This window comes from Zootermopsis nevadensis, unplaced genomic scaffold (assembly GCF_977971745.1).
Source record: "Zootermopsis nevadensis isolate Lab colony 2312 unplaced genomic scaffold, Znev_1.0 Znev_ptg000029l, whole genome shotgun sequence".
Classification (NCBI taxonomy): Eukaryota; Metazoa; Arthropoda; class Insecta; order Blattodea; family Termopsidae; genus Zootermopsis; species Zootermopsis nevadensis.
In genome coordinates this window covers 2,027,273-2,044,914 of record NW_028259161.1, presented here as the reverse complement: position 1 = coordinate 2,044,914, position 17,642 = coordinate 2,027,273, and the positions used below count along the sequence as shown (strand labels likewise).

Here is a 17,642-nt window from a genome sequence, read left to right as displayed (position 1 = left end):
GAGTCGGCCCAGCCGGAACATAGGCTGTAGAAAGTGCTTTGTGTGTTGTATTCTTGCTGATTCCTGTCTCAAAAGAAAATTTCAACTGTGAGAGGGATTCTAGTAATAAGATGGCCCATCCAGTGCCAGAAACCCTGTGATTCTCTGATTCTGGTGAATCTGAAGGATTTTCCCAAACCATATTTCTTGGACATGACATCAGTACTCTAAATATGTGGCAGATAATTTGTGTGTCATTGTCATTTATGGACTGCAGTCATCTTAATGGTATTAATTTGGAATCAGTACTAGACAGTATCCACACCATGGTAGCTGTGCAATATTAGTACTATTCAGAGTGTGTATGTGTCTTTGAAGAGAATTCATTTTTCATTGGGGTATATTTTGAAAAAAAGTTTAAATATATTTTTGTTGTGACAAGAAATGATGAATCATTGTAACATGATCTGTGGAATTTATAAGTGACTACTTTTAGTCACTGTGTTGATAATGTAAGTTGTATTCAAGTATTTAAGATCTAATCTTTTGGATCCATAAAATGCACCACTAATAATACTCACATTCTGATCCATCTACTTAAACTTTCTTTTCCTTCAGAAAGGAAACTCTTTTTGAAGCAGTGCACATCAGCTGCATAGGGATGGGTCAGGCTCTGTGGGTTGTCTAGACAGAGAAAAAGGGATATGTATGGGAAAGATTTTTAACTAACTAGATTTGTGAAGTAGATTCCTTATTGAGAAGCTGGTAGTTGATCAGCTAGTTCAAGAATTTCCTGCCTTTTATGGAATTCTAACATTCATTACCATGTTAAGAACCTCATGAAAAGATTCCATCCTGTCACATTTTAATTCAGTCCACGCCCTTGCACCATCTCTGTCTCTCAAGAGTTCTTTTTCCATTCAGGATTTGTAACCAAAATGATCTCTGCATTTATCTGTCCTGAGTATAACAAATTTCTAACAGGTTTTGTATTTTGATTTTAGAATAATTATAAATTCCCAGGATATCTGTCTGATTGTCTTCTGTCTGTAAATACTGCCACTTTCTTCTATAGTGTGACATACATCCCAGGGGAGGCAGCAGCAACCTACAGGAAATTGCTGCAGGATACCGAACCACCACCTGGTCTGGCAGCCCTACAGAAGCAGCCACTCCAGATATCTCCAAGGTGGGTGACCTGCTGTTAATGCATATGATTAACTTTAACCTTCAGGCTTTACAAAGCCACTGGTAATGTTTCTGTTTGTCTTCAGCACAATGCTAATTCATTCATGTACCCTCAAGAATTTAAAACAATATATTGTCACAGTAGAAGGAACAGGTGTGTACAGAGTCCCACAAGATTAAGAGTACATGGAGTTCTACTTTCAAGTTCCCTTTCTACCTTTATGTGTATTGTGATTGCTTTAATTAAGGAGATGTGATGGCAATCTGCCCATTGCCTTGCCTACCACATCGTATTGTAGTGTGCCATATGAATTGGCTGTCCACATTTTTATTTGTTCTTTGCACACAGCACACAAAATAAAACAGGTCTTGTCTGTCTGTAAGTTCATCTGCATGGTTGAACTCTGAGATGTCCCATGGATTTAAAGAAACTTTCTTATTGGGGGTCTCTACTTAAAGTTGACAGGTGGAATCTCCTTTACATGAACTTCAGTAAACTTATAAGATTTCTCAGAAATGTTTCATTGATATAAAGTTACTGATCTTATTCAGATCAGTAGCTTTCGTATGCAACTTTTTTCAGTATGACAAATATTTAATGAAATACTTGGAAAAGCTAATATCTGACTAACACAGTATGAGCAAAGATGTTGTTAACAGTTGTCATTTTGTATTATAGGTTCTGTTCAGGTAAGGGGACACATGTGAGAGGAAGACTTTGGTCTCTCTTGCACACACATAGTATTTTGCTCTTAACTATTTACATTAAAAGCTGCATGTGGCTTGGCAGGTTATGAGAACAGATGTACGTTTCAGTAGTTGTAGTGTGCAGCAGATGTCAGTATCTGCTTTTATTCATTCCCAGTAATAAGAATGGAAACATCTTACAGCAGTTTGGTTGCGCTAAATACTGCCAGCTTAAGAGTATGCCTTTGTCTGTCTTTCTTTAAATTTATCTCTCCCTCCCATTCTATTTGGTGCAGGTTCGTATTGTGTTACACTTCCACATATTTGCATTTTGTTGCATAGTGCAATGGTTTTCTTAATTTATTTAACTGATTGAGTTTCACTGCATTGAATAATGAGTAATAGAGAGATGAGGAGTGTTAAATTGAAATAGATATGTAACTCAAGGCGCTGTCCCAGCATTTGCCTGGAGGTACTGAAGAATACATGAAAAAACTAGAATAACCAGTCTTCCAATCATGATTATAAATTGGGATTGCCATCTAGCAGGAGTGGCAAACTGCATAACAGTATACACTTCTGTATGAGTTCTGTGTTGGACATCATCTGTTGTCTGAGATGCGCTTGATATTTTAGGAGTTGGCTGTACTCCCATCATCAGGTGACTGATTGTCATTGCATTTACAATTTCTATCGGTTTTTTTAGGTGTTTTTCATGCCCTAACATGAGCAGAGAACATCTTATGGACCCATCCATGTCTGTCTGCCTGTTTGTCATGTTTTTACTAGGAAGTTGGCAACATGCATGTTCAGGGTCATTGTTGTACAACAATAAGAACCATGGTCTCATTGCTGGGAAACATTGTTGTGCAAGTTTAATGGCATCATTAAATAATGCAGTGTAACCTGTATAACTGAAGTTCACCATAATGGAAGCTAATCCCCAAAGACACTGTAACTGGTTGGACATATCCACAGTTTTGATATCTACCTGTGAGTGTGGTGCGCTGCACAATTGATGCACGCTTCTTTCATTGAGCACAGCTGTATATATGATGCTTCATTTTGTTTTGTTCTTTGCTATCCTAGGATATTCCCTGAGTACTATCGGTAAGTTAGTTGCATGGCAGCTTGGAGTGTGTGTTAAACCCCAGTCGTTGACACACTTTACTGTCTCAGTTATCTTCATCATGGTAATTGGTAAGAATTTTGCATCAGGAGCAAAATTCTAGAATTTCTTTTGTGCTGAAAGGAATTGGAAACTGACTTGTTCTGTTGATCCATAACTGGAAAAATCACTTTCATATTAGCTGTATAGAGTAACTAAAGAAGGCAGCACATGAGAGAAATCCTGAAACCAAACATTTGCATAAAAATGATATTATAATTTGATGAGTTGCTGTGACAGACTTTAAGTTTATGAATGTTTAAAACCTGCCACATTTCTCTTTTTACATTCCCCTCCAGTCAAGTGTTTCAGTAATGCATGGAAACAGTTAATCTATGTTTATGAAACAAGTTGTTATTCTAGGGGCATCTTGTGTTTCCTGGTCTTTCTCTGAGGTGTAGTGCATGTCAGCCCCTTGTATTATAATTTAAATGTCACTCAGCATGGCCTGGCAACTATAGTCAAGTAACTTTAGTGCTGAGACTTCAGAATGTGGTAACTTTGAAAATTCAGTCATATTAATGTACCTGGAATTTTCTGTATGAACAATTTAAACAGTAATCTACCCCAGATAAAATCTATAGTGTGGTTGGTATCTGTGAAATACACACTGCTTTTAAGGTTCTTAGAGAGGCTTTCCTAATGAATGTTTTGGAAATACTTATAACCCAATTCAAAGTATTAATATTTTTGTTATGCGACTGTTTTGCCTGATTTAGGTCGTTCATGGTTTCCTTTAGTCTGTCCACTGAAGTAGCACCTTAAAATAAGTTATGAATGTTCCACTGCATTACACAGTGACCAAAATATCCTTATGTTGCTGGCTTACTTCATAATTCTCTTATGCCCAGTTTTTATAGCTTAATTATTTGTACACATTCCCTGACTGAAAAGGCCTCTGTCTGTGTTTAATTGCCACATAACTCTACTATCGAAAGCACCACCCCTAGCAATAATTTTAAAAACTCTGTGCATACGTGCGTATGTGTCAGTGTCGTGTGGGTAGTAAAACATTTTACTGTCTCTGGAAATTTTAGTGATCCAGACATAAGCTGACAATATATCTGCTTTCGAAATCACAAATGTATATATCAAATACACAAACATACATATATGACAGTACTTTTAATAGTGGTGTTGCATAATTGTAAAAGTTTTTTTCTTCTTCCAGAAATAACTTATATTATGAGATCAATTAATGAATTAACCGTATGTAACTGGTATCATTAAATAACCAATAATGTTGCTTGTTACAGCTCGCCATACATACAGCAGGGAGGTGAGAAGGCTCCAGATGTTGTGCCAAGTGAAGAGCCTTACAGGGGACCTGGTGAGAAAGAGTGTGACATTGTAGTGGCTGCAGGAGTGACGATAGAGTCTTCAGACTTGGAACTGCTACCACGAACTGTGGAAGATAGTGTAATAACAGTGCCTAGTTATAAAAGAGACTCACTAGATGAGCAAAGTGCATTAACCTCAAAGATTGATGAGCAAAGTGCATTAACGTCAAAGATTTACGAACAAAGTGCATTTACCTCAGAGACTGATGAGCAAAGTGCGTTAACTTCAAAGATTGACGAGGAAAGTACACTAGCTTCAAAACCTACCACCCCTTCAGGCACTAAGTTGCCACCTGATTCAGCTATGACTGTGATGCAAGGTCATGCTTCTACGGCCTCATCCCCATCCTCGGTGCTTCTAGCCAAGCACTGGGGTCCTGAGCGCATGGTGGAGATCCTGCGTGAACCCAACTGCAGTCTGGGGATAAGTATTGTTGGAGGAAAGGTAAGATGTAATCAAATTAAAGGAACTTTGGAGGAAACTGTATAGCCATTAGTTAATTCACAAATTATCATAAACTGAATTTTCAATCCATTATTAATTGCCATACGTACAAAAATTGAAGTTTTTGAGGCCGTTCTAGACCAGTATTCTGCAACCTTTTTCTACCCATGGCATACCTTGATTTGTAATGGACACATGATGGCCCACCACAGAATTTTATCTCACAAAAAGGAGTTACGAAACTACACATCACCATAACTATGCATCTATTTGCAAATATATGCCCTATAAGACTAGGCATGTGAAATGTTGAATCATAGTGTGTGTGTGTGTATTATAATTCTAATCACAGAAGACAAAATATTGTCTTTTTTAATAAGAATCCCCAAGCATATAATTTTTTATAAAAATTCTTATGATGCATCACATCAGTTGTTTGGAACACTGTACTAGACCAACATTGTCATATGATCGTGAGAACTTTCGAGGGAAAATTGCCATCAACTGAATTGTACTTCATGAGACAGCATTATGAGCCATCAAAGAATGATGACAGAATACAAATTTGACTGTTAACAGATCTTATATAATACTACAGAAGAAATTTAAAAGAACAGCATAACAGATCAGCTAGACGTATATCTGACACGATAGTGATGATGAATACAAAAGTGTGCATATGGGTTAGTAAGTGCTTCTTCCTTTCTTGAATATGCAAATGTGTGCTTTATACCATACCATTTTTTTTTTCATTTTTATTTCTAGATAGAGGGTGTTTGAGAACAGAGTGCTAATGGTAGTATATGGCTTGACCTGTGAGAGAGGAAGTAACAGGAGAATGGATGAAATTTCAACATTCATTATGTTCACCAAGCATTATTAGGGCGATAAAATCATGGATGATGAGATGGACAGTGTCTGTATGACTACTTCTTCTTGATTCTTATTTTAATGTATGTTTTATAACTACTGAACTGGTATGTGCACAGGTTGATTTGTACAATGCAGGCCCAGACAGTGGGTCAGCAATCTCAGGAATCTTCATAAAGAATGTATTGCCCCAGAGTCCAGCAGGCCGTGCTGGTGAGCTCAAGGTATGTTGGAACTGAAGCATCCTTCCACATTTTTTGTTTTGTATCATGGAGATACAACACTGGCAGAGCTAATTAATTTTCCAGACTGGAGACAGAATATTGGAAGTGGATGGCATTGATCTCCGGCAAGCAAGCCACGAGCGAGCTGTGGAAGTGATACGTGGGGCAGGCAACCCCGTGTGCTTCTTGGTGCAGTCCCTCATTCAGTGGGTAAGTGACGTCCACTGTCTGTTAGCATGTGTGTTTGTATCCCTTTTGTAATGTTAGTAGAACTCCCCTGTGGGTCCTGAGTGAGTTGGCAAGCATGAGTGGATGTCCCACGTACTCATTGCAGAGTGTGGACGGAGATGTTGAGAGTCATACGACTGAAGTTGCGTCCACATCCTCCGCAGGAGCAGCTGGTGGCTCGAGACAGCCCTCCACCACTTCTTCTTCCCCCACCAGAGAACTTCTAAGGGTGGCCCCTCCACACGTCCCGCAGGCCAGAACACAGAGCCCAGAGCTGATCCAGGTGAGACTGAAGGGCCAGAGTGCCCATACAGAATCATGACCTGCACCATCTACTTTAATACCAACCGTATCTTAAAGTGAGGCATCCTCTTTTCTGGTGTCATGCAGCAAACACTTTAGTTACCAAATTATAAGTTCACTATGATGTGTCTAATTAGTGACATTCTCAAACAGTCAGTACAGCCATTCAACTGTGTGTTGTGTTACTGCAGATGTGGGTCTGTCTGTAGGTCACTTGTTTGTGTTGTTGGTCACTGAGATGGGCTTATGATGCAGGAGGTGCAGGACAAGGAGCAGCCACAGTACTCATCCAGCGAGGCCAGTGATGACGAGGAGGAGGAGGAGGATATCAGGGACTTGGAGGGGCGCATCTACACCAAGATGGGACGAGAGGTACGTAGCAAGCAACGTAGGGACGTAGGCTGTTCAATGGAACCAATCACATAAATACATTATTTGAGATTTTAAGCTTTCAGAGTTACTGAATGCAATGAGGCAATCAGCTGTGTCAATATGGAATGACTGTGGCCCCAAGCAGGTTGTGTGGATACGTGAATTTGACCACCGTTCCCTTATTGGCTCGCTCTTTAACAAGGAGTCAACACTCCAAAAGTCAAGTGTATTTTTAAATGCAGCGAACAGTTGCATCACTCATAATATCACTCCCTGATGATGGTAGCAGATACAGCCTTTGTAAAATTGTAAACTCATACCATACCGACAGCTGATCATGGGAGAAGATTTAATTACAATCAGTTAAATGTGCTTCTGTTATCTAGCGAAGTAGGATATTCTTCATAGTAGTATCACTAGGAGGTTCTGAAAATGTGTAGTTGTTGATATCAGGAAACTGTCCCAGGTAAGCAGAGTGCGCTACAAGAGCTTATATCTTTGCAGATATACCGAGCCAGTGCTGGTAATGTGAAGAGGTCTAAGGAAGAGGCGGAAGCAGACCCAGAAGAGGAGGACGAATATGGCTACACCACAAGTGAGTACAAAAGTTCTTATGTTTTACAGACTGTAACTGTAACTGTGGACTTCCTATGTTTCGTCTGTGTGATGCGTGATGCTTCTGCATGCCGTTCTCTGCCTGTCTCACTGTGGTTATATTCAGACCTGTGGTCATCAAATTCTTTTGTAAGTTGACCACAGTTGGAAATTTCTGATGTTGCATGGGATTTAGCATTTGTTCTTATTCATAGCTTGCAATAATGAAGTATAAGTGGAGAACTGTTTTAGGTATGGTGTAAAATAAGTATCATACTGAAATATCAGTATTTTAAAGTTTGTGATCATTCCTCTTGAAAGAACTTTAGTTTGATAAATGCAAGAAAGTGGCCTGCAATGAACTCTTTTTGACTTGTTTGTGATGGAGCACTACATAGGTCTCCTGACCAGGTTCTAGGTTTTCCTGTCTGAATCTTTGAAATTGCTGAATTAATTGCAATGAAATTATGTACCAATACCAAACATCTGTTACATATCAGTCCAACACAACTTCCTGCTTTATGTGATGCTCAAAGTGAACTTTGACACTTTTTTCAGAATTGGCTCATTGCATGTAGAACTGATGTACAACATGAAATATAGATCTCATTAATATCTACAACTTTTAGAAAATCGGAAACAATTTTAATGTGTGAACTGGATTTATTTGTGTCAGGATAGGATTCACTGATGGGCTATTGTGTATACGATAATGAACAGTCGAATTACGTAGAATGTGAGGGATTTCTTGACTACCTGAATGACTGTCAAGGACTGTGGTGCTCGGAGGTAGTTGGGGACAGCAACAAACTGAAATGGAATTTCGAAAATGACAAGTGCACGAAATGTGTCAACTTCTTCCGTATATCATAGACTATCTCACTTCCGTTTTTTACTTCTCTCTCAAACGTTCAAGTTTAAGCATCTCAAAAATAATCGTGGCCCAGTTTATAGTGGATGTATCCAATGGACTGTCGCGTGTGCATTGCTTGGAGCGCCTTGCAGATAGACTATACGTTCAGCAGCTGTGTCGAAGAAGTTGCCGCCTGAGCACGGCGTCCCACTGACCTAAGATCGCAATGAAACGAAAAATAAAAAGAGAGAGTAGGTAGCTGCTGTGCCGACGCTTTGCTTTGCATGCTGGGAAATATCCCAGGCGCTACGCTCGCTTGCTCAGTGTGAGTTTGGCAGCTACGTAGTGCAGCTGGTTGGCCATGCGACGTGGACAATGGAGACGATAGCAGAGGATGCTGAGAGCGAATATGAGCTCGGTAAATGTGTGTGAGTGGTCAGTGTGCTGTGTTGTCGTGACGGGCACGATACTGCTCCGGTACGGCCTGTGCTGTGTCGGCTGTCTCTCGTGTAGACTAGCTCGGTGTTGTCTTGCCGTGACAGAATAACGCGTGCCACTGCCTTCTTCACGTCCCGTCCGAAACTTTGTGAAAAACCGCATTATGAGATAAATAACTTATTTTTCACCGCTGCGCCGTTTTTAGGGACACAAAATGTGATGGCAGAGTTTAGGAATCGAGGCTTTCTAATGTCAGGAAGTTAAATATTGCACCTCGATCGGGTTGGCACGCCAGCAGGTCTGCCTGTCTACTGTCATTTCTCAAGTAGACTGCAGAGTAATTCAACTTGCTCGTCATCTCTGGGGTTATTTTTATTTAACCTTTGCGGATAATTTCTTCATGTTACCTGTCGCTAATGTTTCCAGCATTCCAGTACTGCCTTCACTGCTTGTTGATAGGATCAAGCTCAGACCGGCATGCCCGACAAGTGTTAATGGATATTATTAAAACTTCGGTTACTGCCCCCACTTTCTTACTCAAGTCAGTTTTTACTGTTGAGAGAAACAGCGGCTATTTGTTTTGAAAACCAGACGAAACACGTGTGCGTGAAATGCCAAATTCTTTATCGTTAAACCACGTGGTACACACAGTTACCACTCCACTCTAAGGTGGCCACCTCAGTACGGAGCTACCGCAATGCTCATCTTTTATTCATACAGTTGGTAGTGTTTAAAATATTACTTCGTTGAGTAAAATGTAAATAAAAAACGTGATCTTGCGAGTAAGGGCAGTGACATGTCTGTAAGTTTTGAACCGGCTCTCTGCCTTTAACTTACGAAATTATAATGAGATTGCCAATCCAAGAAATCGTTTTGTATTGCTATATTTTTATAAGAAGGAACACCGGTTACAAGCGTTTTGAAGTAAATTGTATATTATTCCTAAGGATGTCCCATAAGGCGGGAACTTTGTGATTTACACAAGCAGGTTACCATGGGCTGAACATGTAGCTTAGATCGGGGCACAATGCTTATCGAATTTTTGTGGATGATGTCTCTTGGAAAGCGGCCACTTGGAAGTCCGAGAAGTAGTTGTGGGATAACGTTAAGTTTTAAGAACAGGAGTTGTGAGGATGGGAACTGGATGGAAGTTTCCCAGGGTCGTGTCCAGTGGCAGACTTTGGTATAAGCGATGTGAAACTTTCGGGCTATATGTCTTATCCGAGAATCAGATATAAGTAACAGTTCCAAACATGGCAGCAGCCAGATGTGGTAGAAATTTGTAGAAATTCTGTGTAAGATCCAGAAGGTTAACGGGATATATAACATTAAGTTGTGCGCAAACGGCGTGTTCGTCCGTCCATCTGTACGTTTCATCTTCGAAACCGCTTACATTTTGATTACATTTACACTACAGGTTGACTGTCGAGTTTCATTTCATTTCGCATCGGTTGAACACAAACGCTATTTTTACACGAAGATTAAATCGGAATTGATGATTTGTTCTCAACATACCTGGTCACTCATAAAATCGTTACGTAATGTTAACAATAGGGAGCCTGGATAGCTCAGTTAGTATAGTGCCTAGCTACGGGCTGTGCGACTGAGGTTCGATCCCCGACGTTGGCAGAGGATTTTCCCTCTAGCCTCTGCGTTCAGATTGGCTCTGGGGCCCACCCAGCCTCCTATGGGTACCGGGGTCCTTTCCCGGGGGTAAAGCATGGCTGGGACGTGATGCTCATCACTCACCCCCCCGTCTAGTGCCGAGGTCAAGAATGAGTAGGAGCAATACCGCCTCTCCCCCTCAAGCGCCTACATGGCGTGTAGCGGGACGGCTTTACTTACAATAAGATAAATGTTGCAGTTTATATTTGACGTAATACAAGTAAACGTTGCCTCTGACTCTCTCTGCATTGTAATTAGCATTGCAAGAGGCAGGTGTGAGGCGGCGAGACGGATAAAACCGCAAAGGACGCTCTTGGAAGAATGCGCCTTCCGTATCTGCTGAAGTAAGGACTTGAAATTCCGTAGATTGTGATCGTGCCCAGACATTTCGCAGTAAACATTTTCTTGTGCGCTGAACGAGACGCCACGACATTGACACTTCTCAGCCAGTGGAAATCTCGAACACGGCGTTCCTGACATGACTACCGACATCGGTGGTGTAGTGATTGGTGCCGGGACGTCCGGGTTACAATAAAACTCGAAGGTTAGGCATCGTCACATGTTTTTAGTAGTTTTTGCATCTCCTTTCACAAAAATTCTGCAATACTTTACACCCGGCCACAGCCGCTTTCTGAGAGATGACAAGGCAACGTTAAAGAGATTCGTTTTTGGAACACGTCAACAACCAGTGCGTCACTTACTGAAGCATACCAAGATGGCAGTGATGCGAATCTGTCGAGTTTAGTTTGACATTGTGAAAGTAGGTCACACATTTGTGCGATAGTTTTATTTTAAGTTGTGCGATTGGCAGGCCTCTCTGTTCAGGTGGCGGTACTTATTGGCAACATTGATACTGCCTTTTATCAGTCAGCTACCGGTATGTACATTTCGCCTTTCAAAATAAGCACGTTATATTTAGCATTCGTATCTCGAGTACCACGCAGCAAGAGTGCACTTTCCGCCTACGGCGTTAAGGCCATGTCTTTTATGGTTCACGATGTCGAGGTTTTCTCGTCATTCGATTTAGGGCTTATACAACGTAAATCACTAACTCCAGGGCGCAGAGTCCGACTTGAGAAATTCGGCTGGTCAATAAATTCGCCGACTTTTATGGAACATTAAAATGTTCATTACAGTACGGTATTTGCAAGAGCCCGTCACTGGACCCTGTCCTGAACCAGATGCACCCACTTCACATCCACACACACACTGTTTCTTTGATGTCCGTTTTAATAATATTCTCTCGTCCACGCCTAGGATCCCCAAGTGGTATTTATCCCTTCATTTTTTCGGCCAAAATTTTGCATGTATTTCTCATCCCTTTTCATCGTCCTGAATGTGGTGAAGATGATAATAGTTGGTTAGAATTACGTAATATGAAGCGCCCAATTGTGTAATTATATCCATCCTCCTGTCAGTTCCTCTTTCCTTAGGTCCAGACATTTTGCTTGGCACGTCGTTCTCAAACACTCGAGGTTGGCAACTTACCTTGGGATGAAAGACCAGGTTTCGCATTCATACAAAACAACAGGCAAAACTATAGTTCAGCTTATTTCACTCTTCACGTTTTTAGACAGCAGACAGGAAGGCAAGAGATTCTGCACTGAATGGTACGAAGCATTTCTCGAATTTAGTCTGGGTTCTGCTCAGATTGTACACGTTATTCCAGTTTTATAAAGTGATGTGTGCCCAAAAGTGTACTCCCGCGCCTCCAATTTACACCTGGGTTTTCCAACTGGTGATCCCACTTCTCGGAGTTCTGCTACTTTTTGATATTTTAGGTTCTCACGGCGGTGACGATCTACCGATCAGTCGACACGGCGCCAAGACCCAACACATCATCATCATCATCAGCTGCTAGTTTTGTTTGAATCTGAAATAACTTAGAGTGTCTGAGAACCCTTCTCGTAAAATGTTTACGCGCGTGGGTCGTATTTTTCACATGCGGTCCTGAAGCTGTCGGGAACATCAACATTTTGCACAGCCCATTCGTTTTCTTTATTGCATATACGAATCTGTTTGTGCGCTCCGTGTAATGTAATACGAAATTTCAACGTCGCTATTACTAATTTTCTCCACCGGACACGATCCAGAGACTTCCATCCACCCCCACAAAATCGAATTTTCTCGCTTTACGAAGGGGCCGTTTTTCATTGTTTCACACGAAAATTGTGTATGTATTCTTTGTTTCCGGACGGCTCTTGTTTGAGTCTCGCGCCGCCATTCGGTTAGTTAAAATGTGCCACCTCCGTTTTCTTCCATTTCCTGTGGGATTCATCGTTCACAATCTTCGTAACTCTCGCCGTGTGCAATTAAGAAGTCTCATTAAATAACTCAAGAACAAATTAGTCCATCCGAGTTACATGTCTGTCCCATCGTAACCACGATTTCAGAAAATCTCCATTACTAATCTCTGACGGACCCTAGGAACTTTATCTAGAAATGCAGGAACGAGGCGCAAAATTTAATTTCGTCAGCTCCGCCGAACTGTCGTGACAAACAGTTGCTGCGGGCGCAAGGTCGCCCGGTGTTTGCGGAGGAACATGTGTGCCTGTGCTGGCGTGCAACTTGCACCTGTGAACGCGTAACACTCTGGCATGTGGCGATAAAGGCGGACGGAGAATAAGGCTTGCCGTCGTGCCAGTATAGCATAAGACGCAGATCGCCAGTAATTTACTCACACGGCAGTGAACTTGGGGGAAATTTATTGTGGGCCGGACGTATAACTTGTGTGGTAGAGACAAGGAATACGTAGAGAACGTTTGTGGAGAAAACTGCTGGAAAACGGACACTTAGAAAGCAAAGAAGGAGATGGATAGTAGAGATAGAGGTTGTAAGGGTTGGAGGTGGATGGAACTGGCTCAGGATTGTTTCCAGTCGACGGCATTGAAGCTCAGGTTTCTGCGTTCGTTATTTTTCATGCGAAACGCGAGGAACGTCCACACATTCACAGGTACTGGTGGTGTTTTCCATCCCACAAGTTTGTGCATTGTCGGTGCGAATTACGATCTGGGGTTGGCATGCTGTTGCAGATAAGGTGAAGAAGAAGTATGGGTCCCAGGGCCACTCGGTGCTGGCTGTGCAGCTGGAACGGGGCCGACAGGGCCTGGGACTGAGTCTCGCGGGGCACAAGGACCGCAGCCGTATGGCCGTGTTCGTGTGCGGCCTCAATCCGAACGGCGCGGCGTCCCGTTCGGGCGGCATCCAGGTCGGCGACGAGATCCTCGAGGTAACATCCCAAATTCTGTTGTACTTCAGTTCAGCTGTGTCTGGTGCCAAGGGAGATTAACTTCAGACCCCTTACGTCCGTACGTCTTCATGGCGGGGTGCTTAATTACGAGGGCAGGACAATTTTACGTTCGCCTTTTCTTGTTACTTAGCGCCGTGGAGACTAATTAAGAGCATCCTTCACCTTCCATGCGGAAGATGAATTAATTAATCCCTTCGGGACTATGGTTGCGCTAGCCTACTATCACGTATACGCGTTTCAGTGTTTTGTCATTACAGGTCGACGATAGTACAGACGCGAGAGAACTTTCAAAGAAATTTGTATGCTTCTGGAGTGTATTGGGAGTAATAGGAACGTCTTACGAGATCAGTTATTTAGGTTATACGGTCACAACTTTTATTTGCATATATAAAGCGAAGTCCTTGTAGTTCCTATATAATGGCGATTGAACCAATTACAAGTTCACGCGGTAAGGAGAAGGCATTTCGTGCTTCAAGTCCGACTGTTGATGAAGTGAATGACATTTTATACAACTCTGGATCGGAGAAAAGTGACGGAACATTCCGACAGTCATATTCAGATTCTGATAATATATATATATATATATATATATATATATATATTGTGTGTGTGTGTGAAATTAGCGATAATGAAGTTGTAAGATGTCCGACTAAAAAGTTTCCAACGAAAATCTATTGCTTTCATAAGTAACCGCACCCAACGCTTGCCTACGTGGCTCGTGTGAAGGCTTTGTGTTTTGAATTTTGAAAAATTTAGAAAATTTTATGAGATTTTCGTCCAATTTTGAAAATTTTCATAATTTTTCAAAATCTTTGAATTTTCAAGTTTGTTTTAATTTTGTCGATTTTGGAAATTTTTCGTAATTGAGCTACTGACATCGTCTTTAAATTTCAGAAATTTTTGGATATATCAAAGGGGTTACAGCTTTGGTGCTTGGTAAGAAGGGCGCAAATCAATACATATTCAGTTTGACTTTAACTGTTCTTATGTAGTAGCACTTGAGACATTTGCCCGGTGCAGAGCAGAATAAAACGCATCCATCATCAATAAAACGGATCAGTAACGCAGTAGAACAAATCGGCCAGTGGAGGTATTTAGGAAGTCAGATGCTAAAACCGGTGTTGGTGAGACAAGGGCACGCGGTGAGAGAGACAGAACAGCTGAATGTGCGCGGTAGACTGGACGTAAGGTCGATAGTGCAGTTGAGGAGGCAGATAATAAAACGGGCGAAGGCCGGTGGCTGAAGATAACATGGAATTTAAAGCACACACGTAGAAGAAAAAGTTAGGACCCAGAAGAACGCCACAGCAGTGAGGACGGGCATTGAAATGCCTCTGTGTGCCCTACATAAAAATGTGCAACCGACATGAAACAGTCGGCACATCCTGTGGCCAGCTTATCAGACGGATCGAGACAAATCACTCGGCTTCGTGTGTATAAACGAAACGACTGCAGAACAGCAGATAATCAAGGTGCACTGTAATTTGTGTCAGCAGTCAGCTTTGCGATAAGCTGTTCGCCACTCGCGTGTTTTATGTGACGTGTTTGCAGATGCCTCAGAACATTGGTCTTTCGGTAGACGAATAAAATACTTTCTTTGCGTAACCGGAATGTTCACTGTCACCACAAACACTTGCCTGATGAGTGGGTCTAGGTCTTTCAAATTATGCTCGACGTCTAGCTTGCAGGATGTGTTTGTTGTTCGCGTTTTGGCTTCATACGGAGATTGCGGTGGATCAGTTAGCACGCACTGGTGAAAAATTCTTGCCAAGAACACTGGCACCGCAGCTCTTTTTGGGCCTGGATGCACAGGGTTCGCAACTCCGTATTAAAATAAAACGAGGTTTACGCGGACACCCGCAGCTTTCCCACTTCTCGCCAGGTGATAAAAGACGAATGCCTTGGTTTCCCCTTGCAGCTCGACCAGAAATGAAAATCCCCGTCTCCATGTTTTGGCCTAATCATTATTTTTGCTTGATATTTTGAAATGGAGGAAATAAATAAAAATATTGCAGGTGGTGCGTCTGCGTGCGTGTAAGGGGGCCCAGGAATGATTTAAATCCTTTCATTCCGTGCGGCATCCAAGTGTAAGAAGTACAATGTAAATCTGTCAAAGACTTTCTATATTAAGTTCGTTTTAAGTCTTACCTTAATCTGAACTGTAAGTGCCATGGATATAAATATGCTAAAAAAAATTTAGCATACAGGCAAAATTTCACCAACGCCCCGAAGTAAGGTGGTAATTAAACGATGCTGTCTGAATGAAGATGGACAGCGGTCGACAAAATTTACATTGCGGGTGTAACGTACCGTTTTAAGCTGAGTATGTACGTCTCCAGCTGCCTTTTGCACCGCAGCAGGTAGCACTTGTGTTTTAAGAAACTTCCCGTGTATGAACTTAATTTCCCTTTATTTAGTTTAAAGCTCGCATTGCTTAGGGCATGAATATGTGTGTGTACGTACATGGTTTTTCCCCCGTATTTCGCTATGTATTCGCCCGAGAGACTGATGTGGAATATTTGCATGAACTCCCATAAACCAGTAACTGCATAATAACACAGGCCGTTGGTGTGCGCTATCGTAAGCGGTGTCCAACCTCCCGCTGTCGTCTTGCCATGTGGCTCGTTTCAGGTCGGTTTAGAAGGCAGTGTGTTTCCAAAACAACAAACAGACACGCCTTGCGTAAACCTTCGCACACGTTTGCATGTCGTTGTTTTTGTTCTCTGCGACCTCGCCGCCTCCGATATGAACAAAGCAAACATTGCGCAGTGCAGGTGTGAAGCAGCCAACAGGGAAGCCTGAGGTGCGTCGTCTTAAACTGAACGGCGCTCGGGACGTTCGGTCGCCCTAAAATGTCGAACATCTGCTCTCAACATTTTGTCTTGTTAAAAAGGAGCTTTATTGCGATGTTTCGTAGGCACGTTACTTATCGTGGTTGTTAAACTGTGCAGCCCTGGTCTTTGTGTACACCCCTCCCACGTCTGTGTGATCTCGTGGCTGGAACATGCTAGCTGCGTGGTGGGAGGACACGGGATGATGAGGTCCAGTTCGTGAATGAGAAGTACGATTCCAGCTGCACTGGCCGCTTACGTCTCGATAAATCACCAATGGGTACTGCGCACTTTCAAGGCCCTTCTGCAAATCCTATTACGTGATCGTTGTTTTATTTGCGGTAGCCTGTGCAAGTGTAATAGTTGTATGGAGTCGGGTCAGAAATGGCGTTTTGATGGTGCGCTGGGTCGGAAGTGAAAGTACGAGACCGGCCGTGGTTTGACCCAGACACTCTGACGTGAAAGATTTCTTAACTGGCCCCCGTCGTACGTTCCAGCGCTGTACAGGTGGTTGTTGGTTGGTCGCCTTTGTTGCAAGACACTGATCAGTTTGCCTTTCGGTTTTGCATTCCAGCTGAGGTTTCTGCCTTATTGAAGACCCAAACCAAAATTTTAATTTGACCTAGATAACCGAAATATCTCAGTCAGAAAAGGGCCTAGTGTCTAGGGTACTGTCAGGACGACAGGGGTTTGATTCGCGATGGGCCAGATGTTTTTCTGTTTGCAGGCCAATCTCCAGTCTAGTGAGTACCGGGGTAAAGCTAGCGGGGCGTTAAGCTGGACACTCACTTTTATGTAGTGCCGAGGTTAAGAATGTGTGGATTTCGTCTCCACTCCATCCGTCTGTATGCCGTGGTGCTTAATTAGGTACAATAACGTTACCTTTGTTATAAGAAATCTCGTCAAGTACTTTTAAAAAAATCAAACCAAAGTTTGATGCAAAGTGTATGGATGCCCTGTCGTATTGGTCAAAACGCGCATCACAAGGCGTAGAAAATGAGTGTGTTATCGGGAGGTTGTGTCCCTCCACTCGCTTGCTTTGGCACGAGGATTACGGAACGGATATCTGTGGAATTGTGCTTGGAGTGTGACCTACACCGAATGCGGCAAGGCGAAGTTCTTCTTGGTCAGTATCGTACTCCTTTACGGACGATTATGGTATGCGACGTTCGAACACGTTTCGACATGGCGCGTATTTGATATTCTG

General features: G+C 42.3%; 1 protein-coding gene across 14 annotated transcripts in view; it reads left to right on the top strand.

The window, feature by feature from the left end:
* The window catches only part of LOC110827345 (multiple PDZ domain protein), a 162,909-nt gene that overhangs the window by 118,368 nt on the left and 26,899 nt on the right, over positions 1-17,642 (top strand). For 13 of the 14 annotated variants that reach the window (XR_015537646.1, XR_015537645.1, XR_015537647.1 and 10 more), the window contains 9 exons: positions 1,055-1,168; positions 2,944-2,964; positions 4,279-4,807; positions 5,797-5,901; positions 5,986-6,111; positions 6,236-6,412; positions 6,688-6,804; positions 7,309-7,399; positions 13,387-13,583. Coding sequence is in view for 11 of the 14 variants with exons in the window: in XM_087358115.1 (XP_087214241.1) it covers positions 1,055-1,168; positions 2,944-2,964; positions 4,279-4,807; positions 5,797-5,901; positions 5,986-6,111; positions 6,236-6,412; positions 6,688-6,804; positions 7,309-7,399; positions 13,387-13,583 (1,477 nt within the window). In the remaining 3 variants the exon portion in view is untranslated. The remainder of the gene's footprint in view (positions 1-1,054; positions 1,169-2,943; positions 2,965-4,278; positions 4,808-5,796; positions 5,902-5,985; positions 6,112-6,235; positions 6,413-6,687; positions 6,805-7,308; positions 7,400-13,386; positions 13,584-17,642) is intronic. The other variant, XM_087358117.1, reaches the window with a different exon arrangement.